The sequence below is a fragment of the Gymnoscopelus microlampas genome (assembly GCF_963454915.1).
Source record: "Gymnoscopelus microlampas genome assembly, chromosome: 10".
NCBI lineage: Eukaryota > Metazoa > Chordata > Actinopteri > Myctophiformes > Myctophidae > Gymnoscopelus > Gymnoscopelus microlampas.
In genome coordinates this window covers 10,703,410-10,728,674 of record NC_139947.1, presented here as the reverse complement: position 1 = coordinate 10,728,674, position 25,265 = coordinate 10,703,410, and the positions used below count along the sequence as shown (strand labels likewise).

The 25,265-nt window shown below is 39.6% G+C and overlaps 2 protein-coding genes across 4 annotated transcripts in view; both read right to left on the bottom strand.

Annotated features, from left to right (window-relative positions):
- LOC311053424 (E3 ubiquitin-protein ligase TRIM35-like) overlaps positions 1-25,265 on the bottom strand; it is a 136,011-nt gene that overhangs the window by 99,747 nt on the left and 10,999 nt on the right. Inside the window, exon 2 of one of the 3 annotated variants that reach the window (XR_014601633.1) lies at positions 19,268-19,306. The exons of 1 other annotated variant lie outside the window; for it this stretch is intronic. The gene's annotated coding sequence lies outside the window, so the exon portion shown is untranslated. One more of the 3 variants, XR_014601634.1, reaches the window with a different exon arrangement.
- Positions 19,266-21,071, bottom strand: LOC311053420 (E3 ubiquitin-protein ligase TRIM35-like). Its single transcript, XM_084068941.1, has one exon. The coding sequence runs from the start codon at positions 20,781-20,783 to the stop codon at positions 19,377-19,379; it is 1,407 nt and encodes a 468-aa protein (XP_083925067.1). The 5' UTR covers positions 20,784-21,071; the 3' UTR covers positions 19,266-19,376.

Genomic DNA, 25,265 nt, shown 5'->3' with positions numbered 1-25,265 from the left:
TTACTTAATATATTTTACTTAAAAAATAAAAGTTAACTCCCTGTTGATTTAACTTTTATTAGGAAGGACCGGATCCGCTGATCCGGATCGTCAAACAGTAAAATCAACAGGAAGTTGACATTTATATATATAAAAAAAGAATGTGAATCAGCTTTGTTTGTGTTTGTGCTAAAAGAGTCATTTTGAAGAGCAGATTTTGCATTATCAATTTCTATTCAATGGAGCAACTATTTTTTCTCGAGGTGGTTTGGACACATTATGGCAAGGTAACTACACGACCCAAACCTCTACCAAAGTGTCCTAAGTGGTAAAGAAAAAAAATGCCCCCCCTGTCTGTTTTCTTAAACAAATCGAACCCTACTTGCAACTTTAAAAGCTATATGAGCATTATTATATAAAGCATGTTTTTAATCAATGACAGCTGCCATAATAATATCTCCTCCCTTCAATAGAATCCCAATGAAGCCAGCAGCCCTATAAAACAGTGGTTCTCAAAGTGGGGTCCGGGGACCCCCAGGGGTCCTTGAGGGGGTTTCAGGGGGTCCCCAGCAAAATGTGTTAATACAGCGTCACACTCATTTTAACCCCTTTATCCAAATTGTATACCTTGGCTATTCAAAAACAGCAGATATACAAGCTCACAGCACAAATCTGAATATTTTCTTTTTACACAAATCTTCTCTTATGGGGGTCCCTGTCACAAAAACATTTTCAGATGGGGGTCCGCGGCCGAATATATATCAATTTGGGGATCCCTGGCACGGCAAAAAAATTGAGAACTACAACTATACGGCTATAAAACTCTTGAGCGGTCCACTGGCTGAGGGAGGGCGTTCTGCTCCGTGGCCCTTAATTGAAAAACAACTTCATCTCCTCGATCTGGTACGTGCACACGCACGCGCGCCTGTGCACGTCGATCCGCTAATTTCGCACATGCATTCCATCCCTATATAGCCAGATGTACCAGCACTCCCTGTCGTTAATTAAGACAAAGTTAGGAGGGTCTCTCTCTCTCCTGCATGATTGAGCGTGCGTTATGTTGCGAGGGAAAAACACACATAAACAAAAAAGAGAAACAGTTCCCTCGCTTTTAGCGCGTAGCTGTTGTCTCTATCCGCACTGAAACAGTGGCTCTGACCATGCTAGGTGTTTTTTACTCTCTCCATCACCTTTTCTCCCCCTTCTTTTTTTACAGTTCTGATGCTGACATGAAGCAAAATACATTGGGGAGCAATTATTATGACAGTATGCCGGGGCCTGGGAGGTAGACGATGACAAGTGGGAGTCATGTCAGGACTAAAAGGGAGTCAGGAGGAGGAAGAGGAAACAGAGATTGCAAGTACTTTACAGAGAGAAGCAGCAAATAAAGACCTGGGTTTTGTTGCAGACAAGACTGCAGCCACATCGATTTGTTTCACAGATCTGATCTTTTAGGACATGACTGTCCACACTGTTATTTGCAAGTGATGAGATCGGATTTCTATAAAGGCGCTCCGATCGATCGGCCACCGATTTAAATCGGCCGATTTTCACTCCAAATTACTCAATCGGTGATCGGCAATTTACCGATCCGGAAAAAACAATCTTTTATGACCGAGCTGCATAAAAGTAAACCAGATAAATAGTATAATATCGCTTTGCATATTTTGTGGCTTCGACATACTGCCCCCCCCCCCCCCCCCCCCCCCCCAACTTCCGGGAACAGTTTTGACATGTAATCATTTTGGAAATCTTAGAATTTCCCCCTTACGCTCAAGATCGGTATCGGTTGATCGCGAGAGAAAAAATAACGCTGATCCGGGATCGTCCCAAAAACCTGATCGGAGCAACCCTAGATTTCTGACAAACAGGTGTGAGGAATGCTTAACATATAGTCTGTCGTTCGACAGTATTGCTGGCCAAAAGTAGCCGATCTACAAGCTCACAATCGCGGCATGATACGAGTCATATGGCGCACGTAGAGTGTGTGGATCGGTTATTTTCAGCAAGTGACACTGTTGCTACTAGACGAAATATAAATCAAGCTTCTGTGCCCAAGTGTCCCGACTGAGAGATTTTCATTTGAATCATATTTCAAACCATCTGGGAAAGTGGTTCAGATCTGATTGGCAAAAATCAATTTCCAATGTGGGTTATTTTTCGCTGTTCAGACCTGATAACCAGACCAGTCTGATTTCAAATTATGGATATAGAGCACAAATAATGGGTTTGGACCCAGAGTCAGGCAGAGACAGTCACAGGCGAGACATGCAGACAGGCAGGCAGGCAGACAGACAGACTAGTTACTTTTTAGACTTTGATTATTATTATTATCGCAAAACACACTAACCGCTTCAGCCCTATATAAATTTCGGCCATTTGAAAATAGCCAATCTACAAGCTCACAATGCGTGGCAATGCGACGCATTGTGAGCTTGTAGGTCTGCTATTTTCAAAATATTTGTTAGACATTTTTGAACTTGCAAAATGGGACATTATGCACAATGAGTACTTATACTTACTGATACCAAAAAAAAAAGTACAAAAGTATTGATACCAATACTTTTGTACTTTTACTCAAGTACATTTTGAATTCCGGACTTTCAATTGTAACAGAGTATTTCTACATCGCAGTATTGATACTTTTACTCGAGTAAAACATGTGAGTACCGTTTCCACCACTGGTCGCATGTGAGACAGACAGACAGACAGACAGAGTGGGGGGGGGGGGGGGGGGGGGGTGGGGGCTACAAGGGTAATTTGACTCGTACTCACATCTCTGCGTGAGTAATGGCCTTCATCACGACGAGAGCCCAGACGAGACGGGAAATGGAAAAGACGTCTGAGTCCCCCCCTGCCCAATTCTCTCTCTCTCTCTCCATCCTATAGTCTCTATACCTCCCCCCCCCCCCCCCCCGGGTTCTCTAGCCATCCATCAGGCTCTATCTCTGCTGGCCAGCTCTCTGCTATGTCCCCGTTCACCCTCCCAAGACCTACTTCTGTCCTATACAGTAAATCTGTGGTTCTCAAATGTTTTCATGTCAAGGACCCCCAAATTGATATGTATTTGACCGCGGACCCCCATCTGAAAATGTTTGGTGCCAGGGACCCCCAGAAGAGAAAATAGAAGATTTATTTGTAAAAAATCTTTAAAAAAATCACACCCAGTGTGAAGTGGGCGGTGTGTGGTCATCACAACATGACTCACTTTAAAAAAAGGATAATTGACTTTTTTTAAAGTCCATACTGCTATTCATAGGGCTGCACATGTGTCATGTGTTTCGCTAGCCAATCACAGTCCTGAATTTGCGAAGTCAGCCAATCACATTACAGTTAGTGGTGATGACACTAGCTGTAATGTGATTGGCTGATATGAAAAAAGTATCGATTTGCATTAACAATGGAAGGGTTAGGGGGTACACAAATATTTTGGTCGGTGTCCAAAACTCACTTATAGGGGGCGGCTACACCGCCCCAAAAAATAGCTATATTTAACTAATTTTGCTGGGGATCCCCTTGGAACATCCCCCCAAGGACCCCTGCCTCTGGGGGGGGGGGGGTCCTGGACCCCCAACTTTGAGAACCACTGCTATATAGGAGGTGCTCCCTCCTTCATTATACCACAGGGAGGTATAGGGGAGAGGAGAGACAGAGGGATGGAGAGATAGATAGAAGAAAGGCACACAGGGGAGCAGAGAGACAGATGTTATGTATGTATGGAGTGAGAGCGGAAGTGGAGGATGTAGAGAGGAAGTCGGTAACAAGGGTATTGTTGACATACTGAAGGCTGATGCATAATAATTGGGACAGTGAGAGGAAGGAAGTCTGAAGCTGTTTTAATCCGTTCAGAACGCAAACGCATCTGTGTAACCACTTATAACCATTATTTTATACTTTGGCTATTCAAAAATAGCAGATATACAAGCTCATAGCGAGTGCCGCGCTATGAGCTTGTATATCTGCTATTTTTGAAAAATCTTGAATTTATTTTGCAAATCTTTGAATATATACATTTTTTTCAAGCGAACGTCTTTAGCTCAAATCTTTGCTTCTGGGGGTCCCTGGAGCAAAATATTTTCAGATGGGGGTCCGCGGCCAAATACATATCATTTCGGGGGTCCTTGACATGAAAAAGGTTTTAAGCACCGGCACCGATATAGCGACATACGTTTTTTCAGAAAACTGTTTGGATTTAGAAGACATTTGTAGAATCCCCAGAAGCAAAGATTTGAGTTACAAATGTTTGCTTTAAAAATATATATATATTCAAAGATGTTCACAAAATGTCACAAAGCTGGTAGCTCATAGCGCAGCACAGAGTGCCGTGCTATGAGCTTGTAGATCTGCTATTTTTGAATAGCCAAAGAAATCTAAAAATGACACACAGATGCGTTCCCGGTCTTATTGGGTTAATCAGACGATTATGGATTCAGCATCAAAAAGGCAAGCAAAGAGAAAATGAGCACGTCTGTTAGCGAGAGCAAAAATATAGGGTTGAAAGTCTGTCTGTGAGTTTTTACAAATATTTAACCAATGAAAAGTAACTACAGTAAGAGCTGTGACTATAATACATAACATTGGATTGGAACAATGTTATGTATTTTGTGGAAAAAGTAATTACTTTGCACTATATGCAAGATTCCCAATGCGACAGCGGCAATATAGCTACCTGTATAAATCATTTTGCTTCTGCCTGCCTCTTCAGTCATTACCTAATAGAAATAGACTGTTGACTTTTTTTACACCGTGTACTGGCAGCCCACGGGCCACATCAGGCCTGCGGGGAGGATTTGGGGAAGAAGAAAATATCCACAACCATAACTTCGACTCTGTCGGGTGGAAACCTCATATTATGTCCAAAACTGTTACTTTTAAAGGTCATTACACACCAGCGATTATGCGAATATACGCAAAATTCTGACTCGTTCCGAATAATTAAAAGACGCTTTTTCGCTCCGTGGAAGCTTGCATTGACTTTATAAGGTTTTAAAAAAAAACATTATTCGCATGAAAAAAACACCCCCGGTGTGTAAGGACCTTAAGGCTGGGTTCACACTGTCTGTTACAAAGACAAAGCGCTGCCTAGAGCAGGGGTTCTCAACCTTTTCAGGCCGCGACCCCCAAAATAATGATATTATTTCCCGCGACCCCCCGCATGCACGCGTGCGGTCCCGTTCGCGCGTGCGAGCGGTCCCGTTCACGCGCGCGAAGGTTATTTAATTATAATAGGTTATTTGATAATTGTTTATTATCAAAACATTTTTGCAAAAAGTGGGTAAATTGAGTAAATTAACTGATAAAACATGAATTAATGATAACATAAAAAAATATGTTGTAAAAAAAAAAATCACCCAAAAATCTGGCGACCCCCCCCAAATTATTTCCAGGTTGAGAACCACTGGCCTATAGGGGTTTTCAAGACTTGTTGCAGAAGGTTGAGCCAGCAATCTCAAGACAACAGACACAACTTACCATGATTAATCAGATGTTAAAAAGCGTCCCACGTCATATGCACATTTTACATTTATCAAAAAGCTAAACCGTTCTCAACTTTTGAAAGCATTCTGCTGGGCCTAAAGAAATCTCACTGAGACACTGACCACCAGTGCTAGGGGTGTTGGAAAAAATTAATGTAAGAAAGCTTACCATAATCACAGTAAACATTATCATGTCTTCAGTCATATTCAAGGGCTTTTTTTTAGAACTAACTCCAGTCACTTTCAGTTCAGCACAGCTGAGGTGTTTGTCACTGTCCAGCTGAGGCTTGTTGACACTCGTTAATGTTACTTGCATCAGAGCAATTATGTTGTGTATCTACATCAAATAGAATAGGCTACAGATTCCATCAAAGCCAAGATTTTTTACATGACCCTCTCTGGTATTATTATTATTTTTTGTTGGAGCTGTCAGAAATAACTAAGCTGCACTTGGTTGTTAAAATCAAGACGAAAACAATATAATCATTTGGATTAAACTGATTGTGAAGAATTGTTTAATTGTTTTTTTTTAAATCGTTTTGAATGGAATTCCATTTTTTATGGAATCGTGACCCCAAGAATCAGAATCAAATCAAATCGTGAGATAGCAGACGATTCACAGCCCTAACCAGTGCCTTTTAAAGGCAGCCGCCTGTACTATGCGGTCCCCTTTTGGTCATAGGCTTCAATGTAAAAAGGAGGTGTAATCTTATTTTAAAAGGAAGACAGTGTGAATCTATCTTAAGACTATAAGTTAATACCCATGCTTGCTAGTCAATCTTCTTCATAAGAAGCAAAATTCATAAAGTGAAACATTTTGTAGTTATTGTAGAGACTTAGACGTATGAGAGCAGGTTGAAAAAACAACAACTAAAAAAATAAAATGAAATTGCCACCCGTTTTCTTTGCTGTTTATACTAGCAATACAGTTTATACAATCTACCGAGTAACACAGTTGAACATTCACCTACTGGTCCAAGTTCCAAGTGATAATGAGACGGTTGAGTTAAACGATAGTGACTTCAGGGGACAGTGGAAGTCACACAGATCCTTCCTGAGGGAAACCCTTAACAGAGGAATACCCAACAACTTCCACATCATCTCTACTCTTGAGTACTGACCCCCAGGGGTCCTTCTGGGGGTACCAGGGGGTGATAGGGGAATCCACTAATGATAGTTGGTTAGGGAACCAAATGAGCCCTTAAGGGTCTGTGACTCTGGGTGACCATGCAGATCCAAATTCTTCATTTGAGGGACAGAAGTAGCCTACCACTTGTGTGGGACAATGTGGAACGGGCGGCGGGGACGGGCGTTGGGGGATTAATAGCAACTTATTACTTAAGTTGCTATTAAATGCCTTGATGTCATATTCGACCATAGGCCGTATACTGCCTATCATTTTGTTATTAACCTGCTGTAGTCTAGGGGATATTTCTCATGTTATTTTAACATGCTTAAAAACATATCTCGCAGGAAAAGAGACAATGAGATAGATTTACAAGTGGAAAGCCAACTATTAGGAGGATAGGTTCAAAATGCAACAATTACATTGTTTCATTTTGAACCGTTGCTTTTAAAACAAGCTTCTAAATAACTGTGTTCTAACTTGATTCTGTAGTAGAATCCTATTATGCTTTTGTTTAGATCAACGATGTTGCAGCCACAGCGGTTCCTTTGAACATGGTCTCTGAACAAAATAAATGTGTGCGTGACCGCATTGTTCAATAAAAGCATAGCCTATACCCTAAAGTGTATTCACGTGCTGCTTGAACAGTGCTGTGTCCTGTGTGGTCCAGTCTAGTTTGTTGTGTGCTCATGTTAAGAGCTTCAGCAACAATCAGTGCACCGCTCAACACCTGTGCATTGATTTATTACTGTACACTGGAGCCTGCCAGTCACAATGTGGGACAGCGTCTCAATTTGTGGGACGCCTGAAAAGTCATGGAAATGTGGGACTGTCCCACGCAAAGGGGGACATCTGGTCACCCTTATGAGACCATTATGGTTCCATTTGTGCTCTCAAAGTTAAATGAACCCAGAGGATTTTACTGTGTAGATTGCGGGGCCAGGTCAAAGGTCGAAAGGACCTGCACTCTAAACACTATAGCAAACGACAAGAAGCAGACCCACTTAAACCAAATATACTTCAGTTAACCGTGGTCCTCCAGGGCTCTTTATTTGGCCCCCTCCTTTTTTTCCCTCCCTACACAAAATGTCAAATCTTGTAGATCTGCCATTTCCGCTGAATGTTCGGCTACAGACCGCTGGGGTTCATTTGTTTAATATTCTTCGAGTGTTAAGTAAGTTTGTTAAGTAAGTTGAAAAACCCTATTACCTAGCGCAGGATTTGTTATTGTAGGAAACTATCTGCACAATGGCTTTAGTCCATCAACAAATCAACTGGATGAGAATAGCTGTTGTATCTATCCAACAGCATGCAGTCTGTGTTTTTTAATGGTAGATTTTCGGGAGGGATTAAGCTGTTCAAACACAGATTTCCGAAATGTAGATAACATAATGTGTTCATGCGAATTCCAAACGATAACACAGCTACTGTTTTTCTCCGATTATTTGAATTTTCCAGCATTGAAAATCATCCGTTGGCCTGTCTTTAAGAAAATGGGCAGATGCATATCGTGCATTTTCTCATTAAATCCCATCCTCTAGAGTGCTGATGCCACAGGCATCGTTTTTTATCCCACCTTGATTACTGCTCAGCAGTATGGTCGGGTTCGCAGCCAAAAACACATCTGTCTAAGGCTCCAAATAGCTCCGAATAAAGCTGCAAGGTTTGCACCGCACTGCCCGTGTCCGTTATAAGGTGTGTGAGGCAGAGACAGGGCTCTCTCTGTCTGTCTCAGAGGAGAGGAGAGGTCGGCACGCGATGTAATGGCTTTCTTTTAAGGGGATAGATGTTGTAGTAAACAAAGCAAATTGCCTGGCTGTGCTCACAACAAATACATGATGTGAGAGATGGACGTGGAGACGTTGTTAGGCAGGCTACTGGGAGCCATCTCCCAGAGAACTGCAGGTCCGCTCCCACTCTTATTTCTTTTAAAACACAACTAAAGACCTTTCTGTTTGCCACTGCTTTTGATTGAGTTACTTTTCTTAACTTTTTCTTTCTCTTCTGTAATGTAACTATCTGGGTTTTTTTTGTTTTACTTCTTTTGTTTTAACCCTAACCCCTAATTTAATTGCATAATTATGTTTCCTTTGCTTGTTATTCTGTGAAAAGTAGTGGTTCTCAAACTTTTTCATTTCAAGGGCCCCCAAAATGAAATGTATTTGGCTGCGGACCCCCCATCTCAAAAATATTTTGTGCCAGGGATTCTTCAAAAATAGCAGATATACGCTATGAGCTTGAATATCTGCTGTTTTTCAATAGCCAAAGTATAAAATATGGTTAAAGTGGTTAAAATGATTGTGACGCTATATTAACTAATTTTGCTGGGGACCCCCTGGTACCCCCCAAGGACCCCTGGGGGTCCCCGGACCCAACTTCGAGCGAATTGCCTTGTTGTCGAAATGTGCCACAAATAAAACTACCTTGACTGCCATGCCTAGGTCAGTGGCTCTCAAAGTGTGGCCCGGTGACCCCCTAGGCTACTTGAGGGGGTTCCAGGGGGTCCCCAGCAAAATAAGTTTACCCTAATCCTAACCACTTTAAATCGATGTTATTCTTCGGTAGTCAGAAAATAGCTGATATTCAAAGAAGAAAGAAAAAAGAAGAAAGAAAATAAAAAAACAGAAAATAGCTGATCTACAAGCTCACAACATGCTGCAATGGGAAGCGTTATTTTTTCTTTCTCCTTTGAATATCAGCTATTTTCTGACTGAAGAAGAATAACGTAAATTTAAAGTGGTTAGGATGAGGGTAAAAGTGGTTAAAAATGTGGAATAATCTTGAAATATTGCCTTCTGAGGGTTCCAAGATCAGAGCTTTGCACAGCTATTTTGTTCATGAGTGTCCCTGGCATAAAACCCTTTGAAAAGGGGGTCCACAGCTAAATAAAAGAGGTTTAGAAGAACCACTGATCTTGTTAAACCAAAACTCAGCGATGTGTTTTTAATCATGTCCTAATAAATATTGCATTGGAAGTTACGATGTCGGGCGGAAACCTCTTATCTTTTTGGCAGGAAATAAAGAAACAAAGAAGAAATACTGTGGACTCAAACTCATCCTCCACTACACTCTCCAGCTCTCCTAAAACACGACCTTGAACTCTAAGTTACTTTTCATCCTTGAGTGTGTGTGTGTGTGTGCGCATCTGTGTCATTTCTTTAGATTTCGTTGGCTAGTCAAAAATAGCAGATATACAAGCTCATCGTACGGCACCGAGTGCCGCACGATGAGCTTGTAGATCTGCTATTTTTTTTAAATCGTGAAAATTTGTGCAAATCTTTGAATATACTTTTTTTAAAGCGAACATTTGTAACTGTCAAATGCCTCAACAAATTGTTGCTATATCAGCGGTGCTCCAACTTTTTCTTGTCAAGGACCCCCAAAATGATATGTTTTGGCCGCCAGATCCCCATCAAAATATGCTGTTCCAGGGACCCATATCCCCCCCCCCCCCACCCCACCCAGAAGCAAAGATTTGAGTTAAAAATTATTCAACACATTTTTTTTTTCAAAAATAGCCCAAAGTATAAAAATAACGGTTATAGCTAAAATCTAAAAACGACACAGATGTTTTCCCGGTCCTAATGGATTATTGCGTGTATGTGTGTGTGTGTGGGGGGTGGCGCACGCACTTTTTGGCTTTGTGCTGCACGCACCTGCACTCGTTACCCCAGTGGAGCTGAATCAGGGATTAGCTGAGATGCAGCAGAGTCGCCGGGGGGAATGCGGAGCGAGGACTCCATAAACCTCGACCCCTGTGACCGATAAAGAGCTCAGCCTCCACCCTGCTAGACGCTCACCACCACCGCTGATCAAAGAAGACGCTCAGCCTATTAGCACGAACATATATGCATATCGTCGGGTGCAAACCTTCTACCTCCATATTCTAACTGTTTGTGTTTTTTTTGGTAAATTAACGCCCTTCTTATGTGCGTAGAAGAAGTAGCAATAACATAAGGAAAAAGATGTAAAAGCTTCACTTGAGTAAAAGTACAAAAGTATGGTCGTCAAAATATACTTATAGTACTACCAAAGTAAAAGTACTTAGGTTTGTTTTCTTGACCACACTGTTAAGAATGTAATTTAGATAGAATGCTATTTAAAGAGTATCCTATAGTTTCAATGTACAGATTATTATTTCACTAGTATATTGTTTAGACTAGATGCTAGGTTCTTGGTTTACCTTGGATCCTACAGGATCGGTTCTTGAGGCACTACTAGAAACATTGTCAGACATTACATGTAGTTATTTCCAATGTCTCTCTGCATTCTATGTACGATATGTATGTGATTACCTTGCTTATGGGATAAGAGCGTCTGCTTAATAATGCCTCAATTGTAAATTGTACTCATTATACAGAAAGGTCTATATTTCACAACCATTGTTATTGGGTTGTAATTAGTAATGCATCAATGTGTTCATCACTTTACAGCTGGTAGAGGAGGGGGGGGGGTTAATTATTTTATGTGCTGCTGGGTAGCTTAACATAACATCATCATCAGTTAATGTATGTTTTGTAATAATAATCTAAATCTGCAAAGTAACTACTCCAGCATTTCTGTTTTTAGAAACAGAATTATGTGTCTGCATTCGTATAGCATGTGAATGTGCAGGCAGCTACTTTAAACGGTGTTTAAGTGCATGCACAGTACAGAGGGTTCATGCATGTACTGTCAGCACGCCTGCATGTATACTGTATGTACTGTAAGCACGCCTGCATGTATATGTAGATGAGGCTCATTAAATAGTAATATAACACAGTAATGTAACCGTGTCTGGCACTGTTTCTCTCTGCCGTCTATAACTAAATCTCGCTGGATCACCCTCGCCCAATCAGTCTCCCAACAAACACCCTTGTATGCTCAACTCATTAATCTCTCCCTATCTGTTTCTCTGTGTCTCTCTGCCTCTCTCTCTCTCTCTCTCCGTCTCCGTATCTCTCTGTCTGTCTGTCTGTCTGTCTGTCTGTCTGTCTGTCTGTCTGTCTGTCTGTCTGTCTTTATTCCTGCTTTATTCATTCAGATCCCCATTAGCTGCCACTATAGCAGTTTCTTAACCCATTAAGACCTGGAACGTATCTGTGTCACTTTAGATTTCTTTGGCTATTCAAAAATAGCAGATATACAAGCTCATAGTGCGGCACCGAGTGCCGCACTATGAGCTTGTAGATCTGCTATTTTTGGGGAAATGCGTGCAAATCTTTGAATAATTACATATATATATTTCTTAATTTTATAAATAAAAAAATCAAAATATTTTGTAGAAACGGAACCTCAGGTCTTAATTGGTTAAAACTTGTCTTAATGGGTGCTTCAGTGATCATAGTTTAGCATGATGTTGATCTCTCACATAATGTATTTGTGAGTACAGACAAACTGGTTGTTTACTATGACACATATTCCTAAATAAACTCACTAAATTGCATGCCAACCTCTCCTCTACTCTGAGCCATGAGAGACTGGCATGCATATCTCTCAGTACTCTGCCTCACACCCAATGGACTAGTGCCTGTGTCTGTCTGTCTGTCTGTCTGTCTCTCTCGCTTTCACCCTCTGTCTCTCTGTCTCTCTCTCCTGCGTGCGCACGCGTCATTATTCAATCAGGTCATTAATCCGTCTCCCTCTCTCCGTCCCGAGAGAGACCCTGACGGGGCCTGGCACCAAATCCTTCATAACCCCCCTTCATCTGGACACACAATCCTTCATAACACCCCTTCATGTGAGCACACAATCCTTCATATCTCCTTCACACCTCTCTCTCTCTCTCTCTCTCTCTCTCTCTCTCTCTCTCTCTCTCTCTCTCTCTCTCTCTCTCTCTCTCTCTCTCTCTCTCTCTCTCTCTCTCTCTCTCTCTCTCTCTCCCTCATCGGAACCTTTCATCTCCGCCTGCATTCTTTCTAGCTCAGGAATCCTCCGCTTTGTCCCCGGCACTGCCTGCTGCATCATTTAGACATTTGTGTGTGTGTGTGTGTGTGTGTGTGTGTGTGTGTGTGTGTGTGTGTGTGTGTGTGTGTGTGTGTGTGTGTGTGTGTGTGTGTGTGTGTGTGTGTGTGTGTGTGTGTGTGTGTGTGTGTGTGTGTGTGTGTAAACATCATGTGATCTGGTGGCTCTCAATGGGAAGAAGAATAACCAGACAGACCTGACTCAAAATATTTGTCCTGGGCAGCGAAATACACCTCTGGCTCTTAACCCTTTAAGACCGGGAACGGAACGCATCTGTGACATTTTAAGATTTCTTTGGCTATTCAAAGATAGCAGATCTACAAGCTCATAGAGCTTGTATATCTGCTATTTTTGAAAAGAAAGCCGTGAAAATGTGTGCAAATCTTTGAATATATAAAATAAATACATTTTTAACTCAAATCTTTGCTTCTGGGGGTTCGTGGAACAAAATATTTTCAGATGGGGGTCCCGGGCCAAATACATTTTGGTGGTCCTTGAAACAAGTTTGAAAACCACTAATATTATAGCAACATAGGTTTTTTTGTTAGGATTTAGAAGACATTTTTAGAATCCCCCAGAGGCAAAGATTTGAGTTAAAAATGTTAGCTTTAAAATATATATAGTCTAAGATTTGCACACATTTTCACAATTTTCAAAAAAATAGCAAAAACAAAGTTGATTCAGACAATATAGAACATCACCAAACCCAGCACCGTTTCTTATTATTATAAGAATGTCACCTTCGTGTTGAATTTACTATTTGAATATCGGGATCCACGGATCCAGCCCGGGTTTTCTTTCTAATAAACTATGTTTGTGTTCGTTTACAGGCTAAAAGAGAGCTGTTTCACTGTACAATGTAAGTCAATGACGATCATATTTTGAATCATCAATTTCTAATCAATGGAGCAAATATTTTTGATTTCTTGCCCACCTTTGGAGTTACATCATGGCAAGGTATACTACACAACCCAAACCTGTACCAAAGTGGTCTTGCCCTTTAAACTCAGAGAGTGTACAAATGTACAATGCATGTCCATTTGGTTTGTACTGAAGGATTTTACTGCATAATGTACCCGATTTCCACAACATCTCTCTTTGTCTCATCATTAATAATACATGTTTTTTTGCTGCTCTCAAGCGTTGGCTGGATAATGGATGGATAATCCCTGTACCCTGATTGGCTGAGATGGCAGGCAAACATTTTATCACGGATCTAAACGTATTCAAAGACATTGTGGATTTTCAAACTGCTATTGATAATGTGCATCTGTTAAATACAAAGTAATGTCATGCGGCCTGTTACATACATTAGAGATCGCCGGATCATGGTTATGTCAGTGGATCCCGCAGCATTTTCCTTGTGGGATCAATTAAGTTCTATCCTACATCCGGGGTGGATGTATAGGATCATATATCTTATATCCAGTATAATTTAGCCGGGCGGGTGGATTTGGGTCATGATATTTTACATATCGTCTCTGTCAGGTGGAAACCTCATGTCCATTACCGTTACTTTTCACGATTTCAAATTCAAAAAGCATCAAAAGTAGCAGATCTACAAGCTCTTTTGATGCTTTTGTGTGACGGTGTAGTATGTAGTAGTATGGCGTTAATTTACGAAAAAACGCAGAAAGTTAGAACATGGAGATAGGACAGTGGTGTAAAGTAAGTAAGTACATTTACTCAAGCACTGTACTTCAATACAATTTTGAGGTATTTTTACTTTAGTGGGGTATTTCCAATTTTCAATACTTTTACTTCTATCCACTACATCTCAGAGGCAAATATTATATGTTTACTCCACTACAATTATTTGAAAACTTTAGTTACTAGTTACTTTGTAGATTTTGATTATTATTACAAAACATACATTACCCACGTTAGCCATACAGTACATAGACTTTGGCTATTTGAAAAAAGGCGATCTACAAGCTCACAACGCGTCACGAAGCGACGCGTTGTGAGCTTGTAGATCTGCTATTTTCAAATGAATTTAAACATTTTGAAAACATGACATGGAAGATTTCTGCATAATTAGTGCTTTTACTTTTGGTACTTTTAAGTACACTTTGATGCCAAATACTTTTGCACTTTTACTCAAGTAAATTCTAAATACCATACTCCGCATTGCAGTATTGATACTTTTACTTTAGTAAAAAAATGGAGTACTTTTTCCACCACTGGAGATAGGAGGTTTCTGGCCTGACAGCCACGACGATATTAATTAATAGCGGATCAGTTGCGGGCGAGTGAAATAATAAGTCTCTTCCTCCCCCATTCTGTGAATTTCCAAGCCAAACAGCTTTTCCTTTTTTTTATAGCTTATCCGCTGTTGGCATTGTCATGTCAATGCTCCGTGTCTACAACAGGAGAGGCTCATTACACGGTTGTGTAATCCGTGCGATCAGCGTAACTTCATTGATTCTCTAAATCTCCCCACTGAGTCGCTGACACTATCTTATCGGTCTGATAAACGAGCTACCATCATCAGGGGACAACCCCCCCCCCCCCCCCCGCACGCATGATGCGGTACACCCTCCGCCTCGGTATATCCTTGACATAATTTGGCCCTTGGGGGGGAAACAGACTGGGGCGGGGGGACCCTGCTGCTCTATAGGCTTATAGGCAAAAAAACGAGTTACTTTTTCCATTTGAGCTAAAAAGCATTATTTTACACTTTGGCCATTCAAAAATAGCAGATCTACAAGCTCGTAGCGCGGCACCGAGTGCCGCGCTACGAGCTTGTAGATCTGCTATTTTTTTTAAATCGTGAAAATGTGTGCAAATCTTTGAATATATATTGTTTAAAGCGAACCTTTTTAACTCCATTCTTCGCTTCTGGGGGGTCCCTGGAACTAAATATTTTGAGATGGGGGTCCGTGGCCAAATACATTTCATTTTGGGGGTCCTTGACATGAAAACGTTTGAGAAACACTGATATAGAAACATAGTTTTTTCAGAAAACTAGGATTTAGAAGACATTTGTACAATTGGCTTCAGGTCTTAATGGGTTAAAGATTGTTTTCTCAACGCCTGCACCGATCTCTGTGAAATGCTGCGAATACTGTATCAATTACATGAAAATATCAACAGCAACAACTAGGAAATCATGTGGCTCTGGGGAAACGGTGTCAGGATGTGTCCAGCATGTGGCAGTCATCTATGACATATCTATGACATTTGTTTTCAAAGTGGGGTCCAGGGACCCCCAGGGGTCCTTGGGGAGGTACCAGGTTGTCCCCAGCAAAAGTAGTTGATATATGAGTCACAGTCATTTTAACCACTTTAACCATATTTTATTCACCTGTTTCCTAGGCTGTGTGTTTTCCACTTCCTGTCGATTTGATCCAATGAAATCCAATGAAACTGGTCAGATGACCAATGATATCCAATGAAATCGACAGGAAGTGGAAAACACACAGCCTAGGAAACAGGTGAATACTTTGGCTATTCAAAAATAGCAGATCTACAAGCTCATAGCGCGGCACAAAGTGACACACTCTGAGCTTGAGGAAATGAGCAATGAGCACGCTATGAGCACATTTTCAAGATATTAAATCTTGAAAATGTGTGCAAATCTTTGGATAACCTTTTTGACTCAAAATTTTGCTTCTGGAGGCACAAAATATTTCTCAGATGGGGGTCCGCAGCCAAATACATATCATTTTGGGGGTCCTTGATATGAAAAGGTTCGAGAACCACTGATCTCTGATATATGACTCTGGGGCAAGGTTTAAGTGGCATCACAGTGCCACTGACTTCCATTACAAAAAATAGAATACAATATTTCAGAAATTAAGTGAAAACAATAATAATAGAGGTAATGGACTGATCGCAAGATCCAGACACACACACACACTCACACACACACACACACACACACACACACACACACACACACACACACACACACACACACACACACACACACACACACACACACACACACACACACACACACACACACACACACACACACACACACACACACACACACAGGCCCCGGTCATAGACGGCTAGCCTCTATGCAGAGAGCCAGGCCGTAGCACAGTATAGTGACAGTTGTTAATGAGAGCCTTTGGGTCTTATTAAAACACTGCGGGCTCTATCAGGCTCACAGTGTGTCAGAGTGTGGAGGAGGTTGTGTCTCTCTAAGGGTTGTACTATAGTGTGTGTTTGTGTCAGCAGAGAGAGAAGGGCACTGACTCCATTCTGTAATGAGGAAGTGAAACAGACTGACCCTCCGCCTACATAATTCAGCCTGTCAATTTAACCCATTAAGACCAGAGGCCGATTCTACAAATGCCTTCTAAATCAGTAGTTCTCAAACGTTTTTGTGCCAAGGACCCACAAATTGATGTGTATTTGGCCACACGGACCCCCATCTGAAAATGTTTTGTGCCAGGGACCCCCAGAAGAGAATACATAAAAAAAAATCAAACACTTTCAAGATTTTTCACAAATGTTCAAAAATAGCAGATGTGCAAGCTTGCAGCGTGGCACGAAGTGACAAGCTGTGAGCTTGTATATCTGCTATTTTTGAATAGCCAATGCTAAAAATCTAAAATGAAACAGATGCGTTCCCGGTTGTAATGGGTTAAATCAGGGCTACAGTCATGACGCTCAATCTCCTGTGTGACAGCTATACAGTAAGTCTTGAAATATTGCTACTGTTCCAAAATCTTTATACCGAGTTACCCCTGCTTACAGTACATGTAAACTGCTACTAACAGCAAATAAAGCAAATTTGTTTTGTAAGCTAGTTTTCGTAATGCAATGTGACACATGCTCTGTTTACAGGTCCTAAAGGTACTTTTGCCCAATGGAAAACCAGCTGAGCCAACGTACCACGTCTCATCCAACTGCATTCACAATTTAGGCATTTAGCAGACACTCTTATCCAGAGCGACTTACAAGTGTGAGATTGAAATAAGCAGAGTATGCATGAACTCCAGTCAACAAACAAAGTAAAGTAAAGTAAAGTCACATGAGTGCAGAGAGAGCAAATGTAGTGCCTCAAAGACACTACCCAGTGGTGGAAAAAGTACTCAAATGTTTTACTTAAGTAAAAGTATCCATACTGCAATGTAGAAGTACTCTGTTACAAGTAAAAGTCCGGGATTCAAAATTTACTTGAGTAAAAGTACAAAAGTATTGGTATAAAAATGTACTTAATGTACCAAAAGAAAAAGTACAAAAATGTTTTAAAATAGCAGATCTACAAGCTCACAACGCGTCGGCTATTTTCAAATAGCCTGTGTATAAAATAGGGCTACAGTGGTTAATGTATGTATATAATCATTTATGTCTGCGACGTAACTAGTAACTTCGCAGACACTTACGTTTTCAAACAATTATTTGAAAACTTTGTAAGTTTTCAAATAATTGTAGTGGAGTAAAAGTACAATATTTACCTCTGAGATGTAGTGGAGTAGAAATAAAAGTATTAATAGCATCTGTCAGAACAACATGCTATATAAATGATATTCTTAAAATCCTCTTAGCAGACCTTGTATTGAACCGTACTTTCCTGTGCTTTTTTGCAAACTGCTAATAAAGTATTTAATCAATCAATCAACAACGCAAAGATTTTATGAAAATGCCCCCAGATTAGCATCAATTTGCCAACAACTACCAACAATAGAAAAGGATCGATAGTGGGATTGATAAGGAATTGGACAGATAACCAGGATGGATTAAGGGATCAAAATTACTACAAATGAACGATCCCCATTCCTATCATATTGCAGAATATATCAATCAATCAAACAATCATTCTGCAATATTGCATATTGCTGAATTATTTTATCTCAGACGAATATGTCAAAAGATAATGAATGTGGCACAATGGTGGTGAAGAGTCAGTAGTAGGTAAATAGTCACAAAGACGACCATGTGGTTAAAATGTCTCTGGTTTGATTCCAGTCAGAGTCATGTGTTGTATGTCTTTCTACCCTCAGCTTCCTGTCACTCAACACACTAAGAAGACTAAAGGAACACTCACACACCAACATAACAAAGTGAATGTCCACAGAGGTTTGGCAGTTGCAAAAATATTATTCTTTAATGATTCTTAGTGAGAAAAAAAAAGTGTTACCAAAAAGGATTTAAAGTGGGAACAGATATGTATGTTTTGGTTACAAAAAACATCCTCAGTCTGCTATGAAAAGTATCATAGGGTCATTCATATTACAGGGCTCAGAACACACAGAGTTCAATGCAACAAATGTAAACTAATATATACTGTAATCTAATGTTATACAACAATGGTTGGTTAATAGAAAACAGCACAATACAACACACTAAATAATCTAATAATTACCTACAAAAAAGTAAATTATTCAATTGCTCAGTAAAACCTTTAGAGATGTTCCCAACATGGTGATTCTATATTTCATGAGTACACTGTAGAAATACAACAGTAAAATAATCATATTATTAGACTAATATCTTATAGTAAAGTACCCTGACTCCCCAACATAATTACAATTACAGGTCCATTTGGTTCCATTATGTACACTTTTCAAAGTTAAATTAATACTGGGATTTTGTAGATGATAATGATATCATGTTGTGGATCATAGGGTCCATTTGGTAACATTTTACACTCTTCAGAGTTAAATTAACACTTGTATTTTACTGTGTAGATGATGATGATGTCATCACAGATCAGAAACACTCTGATTCTAACATTGACAGGTATTACTTTAGGAACACAATGGAAACAAGTCCTCAGGACTTTTTGTGTAATCCTTTTAGCCTAAATGTTCTACTGTACCTCTGTGCTGTTAAATTGTTTTGTCGTGAATCAATCAATAAATATATCAATATGATCCTCATCATCATGTCTAACTAAATTGTTCCAGTGTTACACTGATCTTCCCTGGTAACATCTTCAGAGTATCACCAATCTGACCAGTGTAAATGTATGGAAAGAGTGTGTCAGTGAAAGTGTGTGTGAAGGTGTGTATGTGTGTGTTATTGTCAGGATCAGAGAAGGACAGCTTTCCTTCATTCCAGTCCAGCTGGACTCTGATCCTCTGAGGTTTCTGCTTCAATGAGAGATCAGTGGTTGACCCTGGTGAGGAGCGTGCTATGTATTTACCTTCATTTAACCCTATTCTCCAGAATTGACCCCCTTTGTGTCCCTTCCTCTGAAAGGACTCTGCTAACACACCTACTGACCAGGCTGCATTGTCTCCAACCTCAACATCCCAGCTGTGAGTCCCTGAGTTAAAGCCCTCAGAACCCAGAACATGGGCATAGCGGTCAAACCTCTCTGGGTTGTCAGGAAGCTGCTGTTTTCCTCCACATCTCACACTGGTCAGATCACCAGACAGGATGTAGTCTGGATGGGCAGTGTTGGGGTCCAGAATGACAGGAGTGTAGGAGACAATGTCCTTCATCTTGTCCCAGACTCTGAAGGTCAGGTTACTCAGGTGTTTGGTCACGTCTATCAGTGCTCCTGAGACCGGCTGTGGATCCTGTAGTGTGAACTGGACTCTTTGCATTGTGGTCTTGTAGTTCTGCAGGAATGAGATGTGTTCAGCTCTCAGCTCCTCCTCTATGGCTCTGATTGTGATTGAAAGAGTTGATATGTCTCTGTTTAGACCCTCAATCTTCTCCTTCATCATCTGACTCTTCTGTTGCTCTTCCTCCCACAGTACAGCAATCCTAGCATCCTCTTCCTCTTGTAGGAACTGACGCATCTTCTTAAACTGTTCTTTAATCTGAATCTCTGTGTTCTGAGTCTGGAATTGAATGTGTGCTGCTGTTTGATCATAGTTTGTTTTAACTTTATTAAACACCTCTAGTTTCTCCTGTAAAGGCTTCAGTGATTTCTGGACTTCCTCCTTGTGATCAAGTGCAGCTTCATCGATGGGTCTGAATCTGTGGTCGGTGTGTTTTTTAGAATCTCGACACACAACACACACTGGCTGTTGACATTCCAGACAGAACAGTTTGAGTTTCTCAGTATGCAGACTGCAGAGAACCTCAGACCCTGTTGAAGCTCTCTGATGTCTCTCCTGTATGAAGGCCTCACACACGTTCTTCAGAGCCAGGTTACAGGGTGGATCCATTGAATGTCTCTTCTTACAAACTGGACATTCCTTTATTACCTTCTCTCTCCACCATTCCTGCAAACAGTCTTTACAGAAGCTGTGGCTACAGGACAGGAGAACAGGATCTTTAAAGATGTCACAACACACAGGACAGCAATAATCCTCTTCAGGGTGAGACAACTTGGAAGCCATGGTCTCTGAGTGAAGCTACAAACACTCTCCTTAAGCTAGGAAATCAGCCAGTCAGTGGTGATAACACTCCCTCTTCTAGAATGTTCCCTGAAGGTTACTTTCACTGTGAATCCTGGCTCTTGTTAAAGTCCATTCAGCGTCATACAGAGTCAGCAGCAGGTTCAAGTGGTCAGTATTCCCTCCTGTAGCTGTAGAAAGACAGTTTGTCCTCCCTCACTGGAAGTTGTGTTTGATCTGAAGGTAAATCATAATTGTCCGTCTCTTTGCGTGTGGAGTGGCAGAATAATAACCTCTCTGTTTCCTGGTTTCTCTCAGATGAGTCTGGTAGGTGGAGCTATGACACACACACACACACACACACACACACACACACACACACACACACACACACACACACACACACACACACACACACACACACACACACACACACACACACACACACACACACACACACACACACACACACACACTCTCACTCCGGTTGTTTGTGCCTCACTCATCAGGTATGTTATCAAACAGGTACTGTATGTGGTGTGATTTCTTCACAGGGTATTTATGGGAAAACAGGTACAGACACGCAATGCAAATTCTGACGCAACCTGAGTCTAACACTAACCTTGGGTCTAAAAATCTATATTTGACATGAAAATTCCCTCACTGGGACCTCGAAATTGTCCCTCGAAAGTCAAGTTAGACATGTTCATCCATCCTTGTGAAGACTTTTGGTCCCCACATGTAAAGTAATACGTAAACGTTGAGCACACACACACACACACACACACACACACACACACACACACACACACACACACACACACACACACACACACACACACACACCTGTAAAATGGTTTATAGCTTGCCTAGGTAAGTGACACACACAGTTATGTACACGTGTTTGTTTGTCTGGAAAATGCAAAAACGGCTGAGGAACTTAATATTTGTGATGAAGAAAAAAATAATAATCTAAGTAACAAAAACATTAGAACAAGTGACCAAAACATATCTGCATAGTAGGTTACTACTGTATCTATAGAACAAAGGTGACAAGAAGGGGTACAGAGTGAGTGAAGTGCTACTGTAGGGGGTGAGGTGGAGTCTGAAGAGTACACAAGGGGTGGGTATTATTCATTTCCAGAGGGCCACACTGACTTCGATAAATTGAGTGAAGGGCCACACATTATACAATTGAATTGAAACTTGAAACACATGGTGCTGAATTATGTTAAAACTGCATGAATTTGGTAGATATGCCCAGTGGTGAGCTGTGGATTTTTGAACTAAGGGTGCTGTATTTTATGACGTCACGTGCGCAGGCATGTGCACAGAGCCACTCCGCTCAGTGCTAGTTGAAATACTGTATTCAACATGTGATTATTAATGTAATTATAAGTATTATTATTTTGTTGCATTGTTGCATTGTTAATTTGTTGTTTTTATTTTTGTTTCAAATTAATTATTTTCCTTTAATTTTTTTATAAAAGCCCTTTACATAGACTCACCCACACATAAGTAGCTAAAATAATCAGACAACTTGTCTTTGTCTTGTCTCAGAGAACTGGGTCCTCTGCTAAGCGATCCCCTTCACACCTTGCAGTGCAGAGACTGTTGTCTGTCATTGTTAGAGGAATGTAACACATTCAATTCAAGTCCGTGTCTTTTCTCGAGTAGCCTAATGTTATGCAAAGCAGCCAGGTACTAGGTAGACGCTATTGAGAACGGCTCGCCACTGACGGCGCGAACCTTGAGAGGCTATTGTTTAAACTTTAAGGCGTTAAAGACCGCCGCTGACGGTGCGTGCATGTGGAGCACGCGCGAGCCCCCAGCCCCCACAGTGTCAGAACTAAGGGTGCGGCCCCCTCCCGCACCCCCTACAGCTCATATGTATATGATATGCCAGACTACTTTAAAATAAGGTCCTTGCTTTCACAACAACAATTTTCTGTTACAAAATGTTGAACCTTTTTTGTATTTACAGCTGTACTGTACTGTATCTCTCTGCTGTATTCTGTACAAGGTAGCAATGAAAAGATTAAACATTAACCATTTTTATTGCATAAAACAATCCACGTCTATGCCATATCAACTGTTAATTGAGCCTATAAAGTTATGCAGTATCTTATCTGATATGCACCACTCCAAAGGTCACTGATAAAACGCATTGCATTACGTTATATAATATGGACAAAAGAAAACAGGAGAAGGGCGCACACCAGTATTGATAAGGTGCTGCTGACCTTGCTAAATACGTCGAAAAGTGAAGAAAAGGCCACACACTTATAGCCACTATGCAGGATAATTTCATAAATGAATACCAATGTTTTGACCTGGAAAGGCCTTCTTCAGAGATTGTCCGAAGATTGTCTGAATATGTAGGCCTCCGCCTACATATTCAGCTTGTCAATTTAACCCATTAAGACCAGAGGCCAATTCTACAAATGCCTTCTAAATCAGTTCTCAAACGTTTTTGTGCAAAGGACCCACAAATTGATGTGTATTTGGCCACACGGACCCCCATCTGAAAATGTTTTGTGCCAGGGACCTCCAGAAGAGAATTAAGATAATTCAAAAATAAAAAAAACATTTTTCAAACACTTTCAAGATTTTTCACAAATGTTCAATAAAATAGCAGATGTACAAGCTTGCAGCGTGCTGTGAGCTTGTATATCTGCTATTTTTGAATAGCCACCCAAGTGAAAAAAAAATGTATTTTTTTTGTGCTAAAGTATACTTTTAGCACAAAAAGTATGTTAATTGTCAATTTGAACTTTTGTCAAAGCATACTAACAGTGCATTTTTGGGCAAAATATATTTTAGCAAATATAATCAGAGTGTATTCAAAATATATTTCTACAAAGCACATTTAATGTCAACATGAATTAAGTTGTAATTTAGCACATTGTTCAAAGTGTACTAAACAAAAAATATATATTTAATTAAATAAAAATGTACTTTTCAAAAGTCTATTCATATACTGCTGAATTGTTGTTTAACTTAAGTACATTTAATGTTAAATATATTTTTAATTATTATATTTTAAGTGCTTTTAAAGTATATTCATAGCAAATTATCCTCAATATGCACTTATTTTAAGATATACTATAATGTGCTTATTAAAAGTATACTTTTCACAAAAACTATTTAAAATATGTTCAAGTATATATTTTTGTAAGTATGTTAATGCCTATTGTATTGAAATTTCACTCAACTACTACTTTGTAAAAGTACACTTTTCATCAGTGCATTTATAGTATAAGGCTGGAAAAATATACTGAAAAAGCATTATACTTAATGTTTGCTTTAGTATACTTTATAAGTATACTATCTATGAATATGTTCCCGGATGCTATTAGTAATATACTTCTTAACATCATACTTATAATATGCTTGTTTTAAAGTGCATTCAAAACGTATTTCTACAAAGCACATTAAATGTTAACATAAATTAATTTGTAATTTAGCACATTTTTTTTAAGTTTACTAATGTGCTTTGTAAAAATATATTTTGAATGCACTTTAAAACAAGTATATTACAAGTATAATTTCAAGAAGTATAGTACTCCTGGATGCTATTAGTAATATACCTCTTAACATTATACTTGTAATATACTTGTTTTAAAGTGCATTCAAAATATATTTTTACAAAGCACATTAGTAAACATAAAAAAAAATGTGCTTAGTTAGTATTTCATGTGCTTTGTAGAAGTATATATTGAATGCACTTTAAAACAAGTATATTACAAGTATAATGTTAAGAAGTATATTACTAATAGCATCCGGGAACATATTCATGATAGTATACTTAAAAAGTATACTAAAGCAAACTTTAAGTATAATGCTTTTTCGGTATATTTTTTCAGCCTTATATTATAAATGCACTGATGAAAAGTGTACTTTTACGAAGTAGTACTTAAGTGAAACTTTAATAAAATAGACATTAACACACTTACAAAAATATATACTTGAACATATTTTAAATAGTTTTTGTGAAAAGTATACTTTTAATAAGTATATTATAGTATATTTTAAAATAAGTGCATATTGAGGATAATCTACTATAAATATACTGTAAAAGCACTTATACTATAATCATTTAAATATATTTAACATTAAATGTACTTAAGTTAAACAAAAAATAAACATTATATGAATACACTTTTGAAAAGCACATTTTTATTTAATTAAATATATATATACTTTAATTACAAATATACTTACTGTATCTATCTGAAGGACACTTTTGCTGATGTCATTAAAGTATACTATCATTACATTTATGGTGGCTAGAGGGAGTCCATTTCCCAGCGTGCACTGAGGCGCAGTGCATGCTGGGAAATTTGTGTTATTGTTCTTATTTGTGTTATTATTTGAATATGGGAATGCGTAGTGCGGTTATGTTATGGGTTGTTGAGTTTAGTGTTTTGTTGTGATGCTATTTGGTGATTTATGGTATTTTATGTCATTTGTTAGTAAAACCAT